Genomic DNA, 18,991 nt, shown 5'->3' on the forward strand with positions numbered 1-18,991 from the left:
AGAGTGAAAAAGTTGGCTTAAAGCTCAACATTCAGGAAACGAAGATCATGGCATCTGGTCCCATCACTTCATGGGAAATAGATGGGGAAACAGTGGAAACAGTGTCAGACTATTTTGGGGGGCTCCAAAATCACTGCAGATGGTGACTGGAGCCATGAAATTAAAGGCACTTACTCCTTGGAAGAAAAGTTATGACCAACCTAGATAGCATATTGAAAGGCAGAGACATCATTACTTTGCCAACAAAGGTCCGTCTAGTCAAGGCTATGGTTTTTCCAGTGGTCATGTATGGATGTGAGAGTTGGACTGTGAAGAAGGCTGAGTGCCGAAGAATTGATGCTTTTGAACTGTGGTGTTTGAGAAGACTCTTGAGAGTTCCTTGGACTGCAAGGAGATCCAACCAGTCCGTTTCGAAGGAGATCAGCCCTGGGATTTCTTTGGAGGGAATGATGCTAAAGCTGAAACTCCAGTACTTTGGCCACCACATGCGAAGAGTTGACTAATTGGAAAAGACTCTGATGCTGGGAGGGATTGGGGACAGGAGGAGAAGGAGACAACAGAGGATGAGATGGCTGGATGGCATCACCAACTCGATGAACGTGAGTTTGGATGAACTCCGGGAGTTGGTGATGGACAGGGAGGACTTGCGTGCTGGGATTCATGGGGTCACAAAGAGTCAGACATGACTGAGCGACTGAACTGAACTGAAGGCAGGTGGATGCCATGGTATTAGTTTTTAAAATTTTTTTATTTTATTTTTTAGCTTTAAGTCGGCTTAATTATATATGTTTAAGGTACATACATAATTATATAATTATAATTTGTCATTTATACCCCCAATAAAGCTGGCTTAAAGCTAAAAAATAAAATAAAAAAATTTAAAAAACTAATATCATGGCATTCAGCTGCCTTCAGTACAGTTCAGTCACTCAGTCATGTCTGATTCTTTGTGACCCCATGAATCCCAGAACGCCAGGCCTCCCTGTCCATCACCAACTCCTGGAGTTTACTGAGACTCACGTCCATCGAGTCAGTGATGCCATCCAGCCATCTCATCCTCTGTTGTCCCCTTCTCCTCCTGCCCCCATCCCTCCCAGCATCAGAGTCTTTTCCAATTTAAGGTACATACATGGAGAAGGAAATGGCAGCCCGCTCCAGTGTTCTTGCCTGGAGAATCCCAGGGACAGGGGAGCCTGGTGGGCTGCCGTCTATGGGGTCGCACAGAGTCGGACATGACTGAAGCGACTTAGCAGCAGCAAGGTACATATAACTTGATGATCTGATACATAGTTTGTGAAATAGTCACCACAATCAAGCCAATGAACGTATCTATCACCTCACATAGTTACCATTTTTCTTTCTTTCTGTTTTTTGTGGTGAGAGGATTGACACTATGTCCAGTGGTTTGCTATTCTGGATATCCTGCTATAAATTTTGTGTATACTACCTTGTTGGCAAGCACACATTTCTGTTGCTTTGCACCTTGGGGTAGAATGGGGAAGGTTGACTATGTGTAATATTCAGGTTTCTGAGGTACTACAGAGCATTTTCCAAAGTGGTTCTACTAATACACATTTTCACTAAGCATAGGAGAGTTCTGTTTGCTTCACATCCTTGGAAGTTTCACAGAGTTTTCTTCATTAGATTTTTATGCAATTTAAAAGTTCATTCTCAGACTTTTTATTTTCTGTATTTTTATTGTTGTTGTTGTTTTAAAAATCACAAGTCAGACCTAATTGACAGTTGTTTGTATGGTAGACGATTTTTATGATTTTTATTTATTTTTGCATCCATCAGTTTACTAAATTCTCCTATTGTTCATAATAGTTTATCAGCTTACTTTGTTAATTTTTCCCAGACTTACAAACAAAGCATCTACAAATAATGATAATTTCACATCCACCTTTACATTTTATACATGCAGTTTTTTGTCTAGAAGAAATATTGTCTACAGTTTATATTTCCTTTGGAAAAAAAAATTAAAATAGTGTTAATAGTGAACATTTGAATCTTCCATACATCCTTAAACCTCCAAAATATTTATTGAAATATTTTTATTAATAGAATACACCCCCTGAGAAATATTTTGGTTTCAGCTCTTTAAAGCAGTTCCAGAGAATAAAGATGGGAATGTGGAATTCAAGTAACTGAAAAGTTCTTCAAGGTCCAAGCATCAAATAAAAGAAAGATCCTCTTAGAAAACAAAGAGGAAAAAAGTCGAAAGTGACTAATACTTGGCCAGTATCACCTAAAGGGGGAGAAGAGGAGGAAAAGCAAAAAAAAAAAAAAAGAAAAATTGTGATGCCCACAGCCTAGGAACACAGACCCACTGAGAGAGTGAGATTCAATCCCTAAGTAATGCTTCCCTCCTCACTCCTCCCTACAACACAGGACACAGGATGAAAACAGTGAATAAAGAGGAGTGAACAGCAAGATACAAGTTCTGTTTAAGAAGGGGTTTTAGGGAAACCCACAGACAACTGGGGAGAAAACAAGGGCACCAGAGGAGAATGAAGCTCCAGCAAACGTTAAACACAGCCCAGCTCCCAGCCAGGTCAACATAAACTCTCACACCACAGGCCTATTCACCTTAATTCCTCATATCTGATATTATCATGTCCGACTTTCAGCAACATTACAGGATGTGCTAAAGGCAGGAGAAAACACAGAAAGCAAACCTTAGACCCAGACTCTGATGTGACACAGATCTTGGAATGTTCAGGCACAGAATGTGTGTGGATATACACAAGTATAGAGAGACACTTATTGTAAAGAATTGGCCGGTGAGGCTCATGGGATGATGGAGGTGATGAATCTCAAGATCTAGGGTCAGCAAACTGGCAACCCTGGAGCCAATGGAGCAGCTGAAGGAGGAGCTGGGGGAGGAAGAGAGTCAGGGAGTATGTGTCATGATGGAGAAGACAGAGGATGTCTGCAGGAAGGGGAATTCTCAAAAAGGGAGGAAATCAGTAAAAAATCCTTCTGCTGGCAGCACGTTTTCTGAAAGATCTGCTGCTTTGGTTTAAGCCTCTGAGCCAGTTGTCCTAACGCAGGATAAGAGTAATAACAACACTCGTGTTCCTGTTTCCCCTGTTGATGTTACCAGTGAAGTCACTCAGTCGTGTCCCACTCTCTGTGACCCCATGGACTGCAGCCTGCCAGGTTCCTCTGTCCATGGGGTTTTCCAGGTGAGAATACTTGAGAGGGGTGCCACCAGGGCTGCAGACAAGTGCAGCCTGCAGAGCTTTCTGTCTGGGTGGCCTTGCTGGGGGGCTCCGCCCACTTCCTCTTCCCTCTTCTCAGGGCTGAAGGCTGCGCTCTCAAACGCAGCTCTTGAGCTGAGCGTCCGGATCACGTATACTGAAAAAATACCCGCCATGTCCTCTGTGTGTGTGTACGTCTGGGGCACTGTCACTGATCTCCTCCATTCGGCCTGCAGTGTGTTAGCTCTCAGTGGAGACACAGAGAGTTCAGGAGAGCACACGGCCCCAGGAGAAGCAAGACACGGGCATTCCTCCTGCTGCACGGACAGCAGGGCGGTAAGTCCAAGGCCGTGGTGACTGTGCCTGTGTGTGTGAGTCTGTGTGTGTGTATTGTGCTTGAGAGTGTGTTGTGGGGGTGCTGTGCATAGTGTGTTTGTGTGTATATGTGTGTGTGTTATGTTGGTGTGTATCTGTGTGTTGAGTGTGTCTATTTGTGTATAGATGAGTATATGTGTGTTTTCCATGTGTGTTATGTTTGTATGTATGTTGATATGTGTGTTTGTATGTTTGTGAGCATATGCGTGAATGGTGTGTGTTGTGTTTCTATCTATTGGTTGTTGTGAATATATGTGTGTGAGTGGTCTCTGCGTCTTATGTTTGTGTTTGTGTGCTGTGTTTGTACTTTTGTACGTGTATGTGTGTAAGTAGTGTATGTGTTGTGTTTGTGTGTATCTTTTGTTTGTATGTTTGTGAGTGTGTGTTTGTGAGAGTGTCTGTGTCTGTGTGCCTGTTTCAGGAGCAATGGGAGGAGCCAGGGGAATCAGGAGGACCTTGCAGCCTTTGGGCTCTGCCTGGTGCTCCCTGCTTACCCTTGGGCAGGACGCTCTGTGAGTCTCACTTTTCTCCTGAGAAACCTCACAAGGTGACAGATCTTCTCCATGTTGGAGACAAACAATGGCGCGTGGTGCACGTGTGGTGATGCCCTGTTGGGCAGGGTCTGGGGTGAGGGGGCCGGGGGCTGGGCAGACAGCTCTCTGGGCTTGAGAGTGGATGACAGGAATTCCTGGTGGGTGACAATGCCCTCCTTGGCAAAGAGGACTGGGAATTGCTCTAGAAAACATCGTAAAATGTCCTGGAATCTTCCAGGGGCCAAGAACTCAGGAATGTGTAGTTTGGACTCAGCATCCACATCTCTGGGGACACGGAGGCCCCGACCGCGTGACCACCCGAGTTGGTGCCCTGGAGCTGAGTGCTGAGGACCCAGGGCTCCCAGCAGGACTGGACACCACGTGGAGAGGGAGCCTGTGCGTGTCTGCTGCCTTCCTCACCACCCAGCACTTGGCCTCTGCGGCCCTCACTGACAGGCTCCTCCCACAGATCGTTCTGGCCCCATGAGCCCCTCACTAGCCCCTCCAGCAACGTCCTGCTCACGTCCACCCAGCACTCTGGCCACTGCTCCCAGGACAGTGTCTGTTAGGACGCATCTCTAGTCATTTCTCCCCATCACAGAATCCCCCCCACTCCCCAAGTGGAGAACAAGTGCAGGGGAAGGAAGGGGGAAACAGGGTCCCTAAAGGAGGTAGCGAGTGTCTCAGACACCCTCTCACCCATCCCATGCCAACAAACCGATGCAAACAGCTTCCATGGGCAAGAGAAAGACAAAAGTCAGGAGCCCCTGAAAGCTTGGAGGAAACATCAGTAAGACACATTACGGTTTTTTCTAGATTGAGGAAGAAGAATTTGAAATCCTTCTCTCAGATGAACCTGAAGAAGGTGCATCCCAGGATCCTTCTCCAGACCGGTCAGGAGGTAAAACAACTTTCTAGCAGATATGAACTTGAGAGAGGCGGGGCTGGGGCCTGAGGGGCAGGTGGTGTGCTGGGTGGGGCAGCAGGAGTTCCCACTGTCAGAGATTCGCCCACCGGGGTGGCCATCACTGGGCATTTGGGTTGGGCCTCCCGTCACCCCAGCCAGACAGAGGGAAGGGCCTCTGATGGTGCCGTGGGTCACAGGGGACAACAGACCACAGCCACTGCCCCTTCACTGAGTGTCAGGAAGGATGTGTTCGTGGATGTGACAGACGGCTCGCCCCAGGCTCCTGGTGGGTGTCGCGCTGGCTCTACTGTGAGACTCTCAGGACCACGGAGGCTGCAAAGCACTAGTGAACACATAGGACGCAATCAAGGGCCCACAGGTCTGGGCTCTGTCTTCCCAAGGGGCTCCCTCCCCGCAAAAGCTGTTTCATCAGGGTAAGGGGCTTCGCTTTCATGGACTCAACTTTCCATCTAACCTGGAGAGACAGAACTTAGGAATTTAGGAATGCTGGAAATCCATCACTTTCCTGGATAAAGGAATTGATTGGCAATTTATTATGCAGTTCCATGCACCTATGTTTTTATTAGACAAACTTCAGTGGCCTGGGCCATTGGGAGAAACCCATAATATTAAGCTGCATAGGAAAGTGACAATCCCAGTGTTCACACCCGATTTACCCTTTTTGCGGCAATTGGGGTTAATATTACTTTAAAATTCCCTTCTGCGCTCAATGTATTTCGCTTTTAAGTCCAAAGGTATGGCATGAATGTCTCCAGACTTGCCCAGATGGGAGACCACTGTCTTCCTCCAGCTTTGCATTTGAGTACAGACGGACATTGCCCTTCCCTGCTTCTGTGGAACTCCCAGTCATTCACTCAGGTCACCTGCAGAAGATGGAGGGAGGCAATGTCTTACAGTTGGAGTTGGTGGGTGGGTCAGCCCACCAAGGCAGAAAGGCAGGAGAAACACACCCCTGCTGGGGAGAGCTGGAAGAAGACGGTCCCAGTCCTGGCCTCAAGAGGCTGAGGGCTCTGCACTGAGACACAGCAGTGTCTTCCCTGGGAACAGGTTGGAAATCAGCTATGGTTTGGTGCTTCTCTATGTACTGTGGGTCCTGGTACCTGCAAGGCCAGAAGAAGGGAATTCCCTTCGTGCCCTCCAGCCACGGTTATTTCTAAAATCTGGACGTGGGGTCCTCAGTATTAGATGGGCATGAAACATCTATTCACAGCTGATGGTTCTGATATTCTCCTGGGTGAGGGTGTCCAGCCCAAATTTCAAGGGTGCAGCTTAGGACTGTGACCCCAGTGTGAGCTGTGCTGTGGAGCTGGGGGTCTGGCTGAAAGGACCCCACCCTCACAACACTCCTTGATGGGAAAAGTGAAGGTGATGTGGTGTGTTCCATCACGGCAGGGAGAGGACAGACACAGAGACTGTGTGCTTCCAACTTCACTCTCTTCCTGGAAATGGTCTCCAGCCAGAGGTCCTCAAGGAAACTCAGGCTCCCAGTTCATGAGGGGATGATCCCACCTGGTGGGAATAGGTGGCTCGAGAAGAAGTTTCAAAACAGAAGCATAGAATGTGGCATTCTACCATATGATCCCACAATTCCACTTCTGGGGAATATACCCCATAGAGTTGAAACAGATATTGAATATATGTGCACTGAGGTGCATAGCTGCATTATTCACAATAGCAAAAAGTGGAACAACCCCTGAACTCCATATATATCTGAATATGGATTCATATATACACCTACACCTACAGTGGAATATTATTTAGTCCTAAAAAGGAAGGCAATTCTGACACTTGTTCCAACATGAATGAACCTTGCACACATTCTGCAAAGTGAATAAGCCAGATACAGTAGGGCAAAAATTGCCTGATCCCAGTAATGTGAGGTCCTTAGAACAGTCAAACACATGGAGACAGAAAAAGCAGTGGACGTCAGGTGGTGGGGAGGAAGGATGGGGAGTGAGTGTTTAATGGGGACAGGGTGTCATTCGGGAAGATGGAAAGTTCTTGAGATGCTCAAGTGATGACTGCCCAGCAATGTGAATGTACCCAGGGCTACACCTAAACGTGGTTCAAACAGTACATTTTATATTATGTATTTTCTACCTTATTTTCCCCTAACAAAATTCAGAAAAAAGAAAAGGAAGGAAAGCATGTGAACCTAGGGCACATCTCGGATGCAGACGCTGGTCTTCCTTTGTCCAGCCCCCACTAGGACCGTCTGCCCCCGGGGAGGCTGAAGCAGGGGACGCACTCTAACCGCGGTCCCCCACCTTCTCTCGATGCTTCCAGGGCTGTGGGGTGATGAAGGGACCCCGCAGACGCTGAGGCTCATCCTGGTGGGAAAATCCGGGAGCGGGAAAAGCGCCACGGGAAACAGCATCCTCGGGAGGAGAGTGTTCGAGTCCAAGCTCAGCGCTCGCCCGGTGACCCAGGCCTTCCAGCAGGGGCGCCGCGCGTGGGAGGGGAGGGAGCTGCAGGTCATCGACACCCCCGACATCCTGTCCCCCTGGGCTGCGGGGCTGCCGGCGACCGCTCAGGGCGTCGGCCTCGAGGCCGGCGCCGGCTCCCCGCCGGAGCCGTACGCGGTGCTCCTGGTGACACAGCTCGGCCGCTTCACCGAGGAGGACCAGCAGGTGGCCAGGCGCCTCGAGGAGGTGTTCGGGAAGGGCATCCTGGCCCGCACCGTCCTGGTGTTCACGCGGAAAGAAGACCTGGACGGCGGCTCGCTGGAGACATACCTGGAGAAGACCGACAACCATGCGCTGGCCAAGCTGCATAAGGACTGCTCAAGGCGACACTGCGGCTTCAACAACAAGGGGGACGGAGCCGAGCAGGAGGCCCAGCTGAGGGAGCTCATGCGGCACGTCGAAAGGGTCCCCGCCTTCAGCTCCCCGGCCGCCCCTCAGTCCCACGCTGCACCCCGTGAGAGCTGGGGCCTCTGGTGGCTGGGCGCCAAGGAGGGGCGCCGGGACCAGGCCTGGCTGTGGGGCCTGCACCGCATCCTGAAGGACCCCGAGCAAGCTGGATGCCAGCTCCCGCTCAGCGCACTCATCTGAAGCGCAGGCCTCCGTGGCTTCCTGCCTGCCTCCCTTGGCCCGGAGTCCGGCTCCCAGGCCCCTCACTTGCCCTGTCCATCCCAGGGGTCCCTGGCCCCTCCTGTCTCCAGGGCAGCCTCTGGTCAGGCGAGAGGAGGTGAGTGGGCTCCTGAGTTCTCAGGTCCTTCATCATACCTTCCAGAACACAGGGGCCCTCCTGCTCTGCACCCCCAGCCATTCCTCATGTGTCTCTGGCATTCCCTCTCTGCAACAGAACTCTGAGATAAGCCAAGCCTCCTGAGGCAGGCCTGTGCTCCCTTCTGCCATGGAACCCCAGCAGCATTCGGGCCACTGGAGTCTTGGCTTAAAACTCGATGCAGCAGATCAGCGTGGAACGTGGACTGGGCAACTCTGCATCTCTTGGGCTATCTTTGCCTGTTAAGAGGGCAGGCACGATGGCTTTTAAAGGCCTGTGCCAGTGGGGCAGGACAGGCTCTGGGCTGGGGAGGAGAAGGCAACTAGAAATGGGGGAGGGCCACAAGGAGCTACTCTTGATTCGCTCTTGAAAGAGGCCACCACCTGCAGCAAAGGGACCCCATGGGAAGGAGCAAAGCAGGGCAGGGGTATCCAGGGGCCAGGTCTGCTCAGGGAATGGGGCCTAGACCTGGCTGCAGAACACGCATCCCCCTGGAGGTCCAAGTGGACTTGGGCAGTGGAGGAGCTCTTCCCAGGGAGGCTTGGACAAGGGAGGTCATATACCTGATACTGCCCCTCTGATGCCCACCCTCCCACATGGAGAGCAGAGGAGACTTCCAGCCCAGCCTCTGCCTGACCTGCAACCCCTTCCCTTCTCCACTGAGAGAGGGGAGAAAGCAAGGTTCATCTGGGCTTGTAGGCGGGTTCCCCAGCCAGGTGTTTGGGGGTGTAGAATGGAGGGAGGAAGGAAGAAAGGGAAGCTGCAAAGAAAGAAGCAGGAGACCATGTGAATGTCCTCGGGAGCAGCCTATGGGCCTCGGAGAGTACTGCAACTCGGGGTGTCATCTCGTCCTCACCCAGAGGACCCATGAGAAAGCTGGAGCAGGTCTTTAGCTAAAAGGGTCTGGAGTCAGAACAGAGACACATCGGAGTATGCTTAAGATAGCCTTTGTGCCAGACCATTTACTAAGTCGGTGATCATCTCCTGCTGAACTGAAACAGCAGTTATCATATGGTAAATTTTCATATTCCCTATGATTTCTGTGAAAATTTTTGCCTCTCTTCTTGTCTTCCATCTTCTCAACTCCTATGTGAATAAAATATCGACTTGATTCCTGTGGCTTTGATTGTAATGTGAACTCTCCCCCTCCACTTCCGATTTCCTCCCCAGTCACCATTTTTGTATTTCTTTTGTTATTTTCAGGCATTTCTTCTTCTGTGTGAAAATTAAACTTACTTGTTGAATTTTCTAAAAAGTACATTGTTGGTATTCCAGTTGGAGTTGTCTTATGTTTATGTATTGAATTTGGGAGAATTGGAAGGAAGATAAGTTAGAGAAGGACAAGTACTGTGTAATATGTGGAATCTAAAAAGTCAAACCTGTTTAAAAAAGGAAGAGAATGTTGGTTACCAAGATGTGGGGGCACAGGGGATAAGATTGATGGTGTTCCAGGCACAAACTTGTCACAAGCACTAAAAAGCCATAGAGGTCTATAGTACAGTAGATTGAATGTAGACAATAATATCGTAGTATAAGTATGTGATGTGCTAAATATTGTTAAAATGAAAACCAACTATGATACACCAGTCTACCATAGTAAGACTCAGCACACCTTAAATTTACACAATGAGAAAAGAAAAAATTTAAAGTCACATTAAAAATCTGAAACATTAAAAAAAAACAAACTGGGAGAATCTGTTAATTCTTCAAGGATAAGTGAAATAAAGTCATTTTGTTTCTAAGTGAATAGACCCATTACTTCATAGCCACTAAACTAACAGCTAAAGTCATTCGCATTTCCTTTAAGATAAGAAGATAAATATCTTTAACTTAGGTACTTTCGTTTTAACCCTGTTGACTTAATTGATCTCATCCTAGAAAATACAAGTATTGACCAAATGACAGGCACCATCACTCACAAAACATCAAGTCACTAAATGGCAAATGGCAAGTCACTCAAAACACGTCATTCATTAAAAATTCTAAAGGAATTGCTTAAAATTTTTCGGAATATGGGGTTTTCTCTCCTTTACTACTAAAAATCAAGGAAAATCCCTCCCATGACATTTCAGAAGGAAGGGGAGCTGTTGCTTCACACTGTCACTCCCTGAGCATCAGAGAACAGGGAAAGCATGGAAATCCCATGGTCTGGGAACCAGAAAGAAAGAGGTGCTGAGGATGAGGTCATGGGTAGGGGGAGGTGAGGGGGTTGTCTTGGCCAAAGCTGTGAAAATAGTGACCTTTGGAATTCATTATTCTCATAAAAACCCCTACACTGGAGCAAAGCACGAAAGAGAGAGATCTGGAGAGTCCGAAGTGACCAGTGAGTCCACAGGCTGCTTCCTCCTTGGTGGTCAAAGCAGTGGCTAAAAATCTCAGGGAAGCTTTCCAGCTTTGAATTATCCTGTAATAACTTTCATACACTCTGTAGAAAATTCAAAATAATGAGAGTTTTTAAACAATTGTTGGAAGACCCTGAGAGGTGACCAAGTACAGGGAGAGGCTATAGGGAACTTGACACAGAGGCATCGACCAGTAATTTAAGTGCCTGCTGGAGCAAACCCAGGATCCTTCAGAAGAGCATAATAATATCCCGAGTCTCTACAACATGCTATGGACAGTATCCTGTAAACTATTAAAAGTTATTATTTTCTAACACGAAGGTAGAAAGTTATAAAACTTCCCTCTACACATGCTTATCTGCATCTCATTATGTTTTGTGTGTTCTCTTTTCACTATCACTCAGTTTATGATATTTTGCATATTTTTTGTGATATCTTTTATCACTCATGGATATCAAGGAGAATGTATTTAATTTCCAAATATTTGAGTATTTTCTAGAAATTGCAGTATCCAGTGGTAGACACTAGCCACATGTGGTTATTGGGCCTTTGAAATATAGCTATACCTGGGAAACTGAACTTTTATTTCATGATAATTTGCTTGAATTTAAATTTACACTGTAAAATATTTTACTATTCAATCCAGTTCTGTTGTTTGGGTAGAAATACACTTCACTCTAACTGTTGTATCACATATTATTGTTGTATTGCAATGTAAACCTTGGGCACATTTACTGTTTCTAGTGTCAGAACATAATAAGCACATCATCACCGATTTAGCCGATGTCTGAAGACTGCTTCCCTTTGAACAATCTTCCTAATGAGTGCTGTGGTACTTTTATGAACACTTTGTGTAGACAACATGGGTTACAGTGACACAGAGCTACATTTATTGGTTATTAAATTTAAATCTTGATGATTATTTACTTATAATAGATTCAGATTAAGTTTTAGTTAAAAGTAAGCATGGAGAAAATTTAAGCTCCAAAATGAAGGCATGATATTGGTGCAGAATGAATGGAGATGACAAAGCAGGTACTAAACTGGAACAGGAGAGAGAAAAAGAGCCGGGAAGATGTTTCACAACATTCACGATGAGTGGTAATTGCAGTGTGCTACAGTGCAGTGAATCCAAGAAAAAAGAAACCAAAAAAAGGTGTTAGAGATCTTTTCAGTAAATACATACAGGGTTTGATAAAAGCTTTCCTCTTAGCCATCAAAAACAGACTTGACAAAACTAGTAACGGAAGCCAGAATTGAATGGCCAACAAAAAACACTCTGGACGGCTTTTAATAGACTCAGCACTTGGAACTTGGGCCAGCTATAAAATAACTTGGATTATTGGGTGAAAAAAAATTTTTTTCAATTGGAGAGATGATGAAAAATATTATTTGGTTATGGAAAGTTTTCTTGCAAATGTTTAAAGAAAAAACTAAAAATGCTAACGTATACAAAACATGAAAGACCTTCTACCAAATAATTGCCCAGAGAAGAAAAGACTTTTAAAATAATATCAAAGATTAATGGACTTAAAGTTTTAAAAATTGCAAGTCTTTTCCTTTAGAGCTACATGAGAAGTGTGACTTTAGACACAATCGACATAACACTTTGAGTATGTCTTATTTTTTTCTCTATGCGGTATTTGACTTGCTCAGTTCTTGCCTGATCACGTCAACGAGCTCTTCATTTAGCTGTGCTTAGTCGCCCAGCAGTTCGCATGATGTACTCTGCATATAAGTTAAATAAGCAAGGTGACAATATACAGCCTTGACGTACTCCTTTCCCAATTTGGAACCAGTCTGTTGTTCCATATCCAGTTCTAACTGTTGCTTCAAGATTGCTGGGAGAAATATCAATAACCTCAGATATGCAGATGACACCACCCTTATAGCAGAAAGTGAAGAGGAACTAAATAGCCTCTTGATGAAAGTGAAAGAGGAGAGTGAAAAAACTGGTTTAAAATTCAACGTTCAAAAAATGAAGATCATGGCATCCAGTCCCATCACTTCATGGCAAATAGATGGTGAAACAATGAGAACAGTGACAGACTTTATTTTGGGGGCTCCAAAATCACTGAAGATGGTGACTGCAGCCATGAAATTAAAAGATGCTTGCTCCTTGGAAGAAAACCTATAACCAACCCAATTCAATTCAGTTCAGTTCAGTCGCTCAGTCATGTCCGACTCTTTGTGACCCCATGAATCGCAGCATGCCAGGCCTCCCTGTCCATCACCAACTCCCGGAGTTCACTCAAACTCACGTCCATCGAGTTGGTGATGCCATCCAGACAGCATATTAAAAAGCAGGGACATTACTTTGCTGACAAAGGTCTGTCTAGTCAAAGCTATGGTTTTTCCAGTAGTCATGTATGGGTGTGAGAGCTGGACTATAAAGAAAGTTGAGTGCCGAAGAATTGATGCTTTTGAACTGGGGTGTTGGAGAAGACTCTTGAGAGTCCCTTGGACTGCAAGGAGATCCAACCAGTTCATCTTAAAGGAGATCAATCCTGAATATTCGTCGGAAGGACTGATGCTGAAGCAGACACTCCAATACTTTGGCCATCTGATGAGAAGGACTGACTCATTGGAAAAGACCCTGATGCTGGGAAAGATTGAAGGCAAGAGGAGGAGGGCATGCATCACTGACTCAATGGACATGATTTTGAGCAAGTTCTGGGTGTTGGTGATGGACAGGGATGCCTGGTGTGCTGCAGTCCATGCAGTTGCAAAGAGTCAGACACGACTGAGTGACTGAACAGAACTGGACTGGGCTCTCTTCCATTTCCAGGAGAAGGAGGACTCCTAACTGTGGTTTCTGGTCCCTGTTTCATCTCCACTTCATCTTTACTAGGAAGTCCTAGGATATGGGTAACAATATGGTGTTTTGCTTTATTAGATTCAATTCTTCGTGTGTATACTTTTCCTTCAGAATCCTGGAGGGGAGAAGGGTCTTTGGCACCCTTGATCTAGCTGGTAATACTTGGAGCAGAGGAAATGCCTTGAAAAAATTTGAAGCTACTATATCCCTTTCTTTGTCAAAAACAGGGTATTTGCTCCAGTGCTGCTGCTGCTGCTAAGTCACTTGTGACCAACTCTGTGCGACCCCATAGACATGCAATCACTCTCAAATCACTGTCGAGAACCAGCCATATTGGCAATGCCAGGGAACTGTTAGGAGTGCAAATTCTCAGGTCTACTCATTCAGTAACTTTGTATGTTAACAAGTCTTCCAGGTGACTCTGATGCACGCTCAGTTTAGTTCAGTTCAGTGGCTCAGTCATGTCCGACTCTCTGCGACGCCATGAACCGCAGCACGCCAGGCCTCCCTGTCCATCACCAACTCCCGGAGTCCATCCAAACCCATGTCCATTGAATCGGTGATGCCATCCAACCATCTCATCCTCTGTCATCCCCTTCTCCTCCTGCCCTCAATCTTTCTCAGCATTAGGGTCTTTTCAAATGAGTCAGCTCTCTGCATCAGGTGGCCAAAGTGTTGGAGCGACCTTTGTTGGCAAAGTAATGTCTCTGCTTTTTAATATGTTGTCTAGGTTGGTCATGACTTTCCTTCCAAGGAGTAAGTGTCTTTTAATTTCATTGTTGCAATCACCGTCTGCAGTGATTTTGGAGCCCAGAAAAATAATGTCAGCCACAGTTTCCACTGTTGCCCCATCTATTTGCCATGAAGTGATGGGACCGGATGCCATGATCTTCATTTTCCAAATGCTGAGCTTTAAGCTAACCTTTTCACTCTCCTCGTTCACTTTCATCAAGAGGCTCTTTAGTTCTTCTTCACTTTCTGCCATAAGGGTGGTGTCATCTTCATATCTGAGGTTATTGATATTTCTCCCGGCAATCTTGATTCCAGCTTGTGCTTCCTCCAGCCCAGCGTTTTTCATGATGCTTTTTGCATATAAGTTAAATAAGCAGGGTGACAATATACAGCCTTGACATACTCCTTTTCCTATTTGGAACCAGTCTGTTGTTCTATGTCCAGTTCTAACTGTTGCTTCTTGACCTGCATACAGGTTTCTCAAGAGGCAGGTCAGGTCTGGTATTCCCATCTCTTTCAGAATTTTCCACAGTTTATTGTTATCCACATAGTCAAAGGCTTTGGCATAGTCAATAAAGCAGAAATAGGTGTTTTTCTGGGACTCTTTTGCTGTTTCGATGATGCATGCTAATGCTTCACAAAATATGGAAAAATCTGAATAATCAGTTTCCACTATTTTAAAAAATATTAATAGATTTTTTCAAAAGATGACAGCCTTGTCAACCAATGGATTGTCCTATCCATTCACTTTTTTTTTTGTCCTATCCTATCATTTCTCCAAGGTTTAGTCACTAGACAATAACATTTTACACAATAGAAGTCCAGCTAATTAGATTTGAGAAGAGTCTCTCCTCTTCTAGGGGAAAGGAAGCAGGAAGGGAGAGGAATAAGGCAATCAGATGTGGTCCTAAGCTTTTCTCTCCAGGTTCAGGAAACAAGATATATATTAGATAGTGAAGTTCTGGTCACTTCTTGCATTGTGGTCTGGGGAGTGCCCTCTGGAAAAAACTTTCAAACATGGATGTCACTGTATGTGCTTCTTGTTTCAAGGATGGAAATACTTTCCATTTCTATCTGCTTTGGTGGCTCCCCAGTATTTCTAGTATTTGTTCTTTGTAGTTTATTCCAAAGTTTATCTGTAGGATATTTAGTATGTTACAAGACTGGTTTTTTTTTGGAACCAGACTTGGGCACTGAGGTTCTATTTTCTTGACCTTTCCTTGGTTCATGTGTAGAATGAGGAAGAGTTTAGGACTGTAGGAAAGTTTGGTTGGGAATCGTCAAAAGAATTTGCCATACCATTGAGAATGAGGTCTCTCTAGAGTGAGATGTGTATGGCAAATTCACCCCAGTTCATATGGCAGTTGTTGCTAGTCATCAGCTCACTAGCATTTGTCCCCTCCTCATTACTAACAAAACTACAATTTTTCTTGTCACAGCAATGTACCCACATGAAATGCTGAGTTGTACTGTGTTTCTCATAGCTGGGGTAAGCATATGACCAAGAGGTGGTAGAAGAAGCCCTGTGGGTTGGCTTTGCTTTTGCAGTAGAAGTGTCATCCTGTCTTCCTTCTTGTGTCTGTGTTCTTTCTGCCTGCAGTTCTGACATGAGGCTGAAGCTGAAGCAGCCATCTTGCCACTCTGAGGACAAAAGATACCAGAATGGGTGGAAGAAAAAAATCAAGTTCTTTGGATAGTTACATCAGCTCTGGAGTACTAGTTGTAAACTCCTTGTATCAAAATTGAACCCTTTGTTAAGCTACTTTGGTGAAGTTGTATTTCCTGCAACCACATGAAATATCACCCTCTAGCTGATATTCCAGGGCTGAATGAGAGCCTCTGCCTGACCAGCCACAGAGAACGTAGACCATCTGGAGCTGTGGTCAAGTCAGTTGAGGAGCCCCTGAAAGGGCACTGCCTGGAGTGGGAAATCAACTCACTTGGTGCATTTACACCAGCCTGTGGACTTTCTTGTTGGGGATAGCAGGCCTTCAGAGGCTTGACAGACATGAGACATCATCCAGCAAGTAGGGGAGACAGAGGCTGAGGCTGGAGACCCCATATGTACGTGCATGTGTGTGTGTGTTCAGTTGTGTCCAACTCTTTGTGACTCTATGGACTGTAGCCCTCTGTCCATGGGATTTTCCAGGTAAGAATACTGAAGTGGGTTTCCATTTCCTTCTCCAGGGAATCTTCCCAAACCGGGGATCGAATCTGTATCTCCTGCATTGACAGGCAGATTCTTTACCACTGGCACCACCTGGGGAGCCTGGAGAACTCCATCTTTCTCCACAAACCAGTGTCACGTAAGGCATTGAAAGTCCATTGGAGGAAATAAATACAATGGTTGCAGAAAGTGTCTGAGTCACCTACATGGAGAGTGAACACTATCTAAAGGGGCCATTTCTTTTTTTTTTTCCCCCTAAGTCTTTACTGAATTTGTTACAGTATTGCTTTTCTTTTATGTTTTGGTTTTTTGGCTGTAAGGCATGTGGGATCTTTAGCTCCCCGGCCAGGGATCAAACCCCCACCACCTACATTGGAAGGCAAAGTCTTAACCACTGGACCACCAGGGAAGTCCCTGAAGGGGCTCTTTAACACATCAGATTGGACAGGTTTTTACACGAGAGCAAAGATGTAATTTTGTGTTTTCTCTGGAAATAATGGATAAGACCTAGGAAAGATTATGAAATTTGAGACAATGCAAACATATACTTTTTCTTTCTATTTCCTAAATATAGTATATGTATAATTTTGCCACAGAGGCCATTACCAGTGGATTCAAAATTGTTCCACAGGGAGTGACTGACTTATAGTCTCAAAGGACTCAAAATACACTTGTTCAAAACTTTAGGTCTGTAAAGGCAATTATTACTTCAAGAAGAATTAAACCTAAACAACATTTTCCCATCTCATTATCTTTTATTACAAATCCTACATCAACAATATGAAGTTTAAGAAAAGTTCATTTCAGTTCAGTTGCTCAGTCGTGTCCAACTCTTTGCAATCCCATGGACTGCAGCACACCAGGCTTCCCTGTCCATCACCAACTCCTGAAGTTTGCTCAAACTTATGTCCATCAAGTCGATGATGCTGTCGAACCATCTCATCCTCTGTGGTCCCCTTCTCCTCCTGCCTTCAATCTTTCCCAGCATCAGGGTCTTTTCAAAAGAGTCAATTGTTTGCATCAGGTGGCCAAAGTATTGGAGTTTCAGCTTCAGCATCAGGCCTTCCAATGAATATTCAGGACTGATTTCCTTTAGGATTGACTGGTTTGATCTCCTTGTAATCCAAGTGACTCTCAATAGTCTTCTCCAATGCCAAGTACAAAAGCATCAGTTCTTCGGCACTCAGCTTTCTTTATAGTCCAACTCTCACATCCATACATGACTACTGGAAAAACCAGAGCTTTGACTAGATGGACCTTTGTTGGCAAAGTAATGTCTCTGCTTTTTAATATGCTGTCTATGTTGGTCATAACTTTTCTTCCAAGGAGCAAGCATCTCTTAATTACATGGCTGCAGTCACCATCTGCAGTGATTTTGAAGTCCCCCCCCCCCTCCCCCCCCCGCCAACCAAAATAATGTCTGTCACTGTTTCCCCACCTATTTGCCATGAAGTGATGGGACTAGTTGCCATGATCTTAATTTTTTGAAGGTTAAGTTTTAAGCCAACTTTTTCACTCGCCTCTTTCACTTTTCATCAAGAGGCTCTTTAGTTCTTCTTCATTTTCTGATCATAATGAGACAAAACCATAAATTACTTCTGGGAAAATGTGCTTCCATCTGGAAACTAAAATGGCACATTGGATTAAACAACTCTGGTTGAAAACAAAAATACAAACTGACTCTTCAGAATTTCTTAAAGATCATAATAATGAAAACACTAAATATCAGAAGCTGTAGGCTTCAATGAAAGAAGTGACCAGAGTAAAATGCATTGCACCAAAAACTTTTTCAATAAAAGTAAAAAAAACAAAGGGCTTCCCTGGTGGCTCAGCTGGTAAAGAATCTGCCTGCAATGTTGGGAGACCTGGGTTCAATCCCTGGGTTGGAAAGATGCCCTGGAGAAGGGAAAGGCTACCCACTTCAGCATTCTGGCCTGGAGAATTCCATGGACTATACAGTCCATGGGGTTGCAAAGAATTGGATACTTTCACTTTCACTTTCAAAAGAAAGAAAATACATTCTCACTAAAAACACAAAAACTGGAAAAAGTGAAGTAAGGTAAATTAAAAGCAAGTACAAGTACAAAAGACAAAACTTTATGTATTAGCAAATAGGTGCCAACACCACCATTAAGAATGTGATACTTCATGACCAAGAGGGATAGAAAACAAAGAGGTTGGTTGAATATTGGGAAATCTGTTAATGTCATTCACTCAATTATTTTCATGGATGATTTTTTTAAAGTCTTTAATAAAATTCAATAGCCATTCATGATAAAACCCCCAAGAAAATAGTGATTGGGGGATACTTGCTTAATATGATTACACACCACACAGAAACACAAATACTTGTAATACCCTGCTGTAGTTCAGCTGCTATCTTACTTGCCTAGTTGGGAAACACTCAGGGTGGGTGTGATATCTGGGTCGTGAATATCCTTTGGAGTAGGAAATGACAGCCCATAAAAGTGTGCTTGCCTGGAAAATTCCAGGGACAGAGGAGCCTGGTGGGCTGCAGTCCATAGGGTATCAAAGAGTCTGACACAACTGAGCGGACACACACGCATGCACAAATGAAGACATTTCCAGGAAGAAAGCAAGTGTTCCCACCCACTACTATTCAACAGCATAATGGAGGTTTTAGCAAACAAAGAGCAATCAATTA

General features: G+C 45.1%; 1 protein-coding gene across 1 annotated transcript; it reads left to right on the forward strand.

Moving 5' to 3' along the window:
* The first annotated feature begins 3,294 nt into the window (after positions 1–3,294).
* Positions 3,295–10,009, forward strand: LOC113891011 (GTPase IMAP family member 6-like). The gene is made up of 3 exons (XM_027538619.1): positions 3,295–3,539; positions 4,928–5,012; positions 7,326–10,009. Exons 1-3 carry the CDS (start codon positions 3,378–3,380, stop codon positions 8,090–8,092), a joined length of 1,014 nt encoding a protein of 337 aa, XP_027394420.1. The 5' UTR covers positions 3,295–3,377; the 3' UTR covers positions 8,093–10,009.
* The last annotated feature ends 8,982 nt before the right edge of the window (positions 10,010–18,991 follow it).

This window comes from Bos indicus x Bos taurus, chromosome 4 (genome assembly GCF_003369695.1).
Source record: "Bos indicus x Bos taurus breed Angus x Brahman F1 hybrid chromosome 4, Bos_hybrid_MaternalHap_v2.0, whole genome shotgun sequence".
Taxonomy (NCBI): Eukaryota; Metazoa; Chordata; class Mammalia; order Artiodactyla; family Bovidae; genus Bos; species Bos indicus x Bos taurus.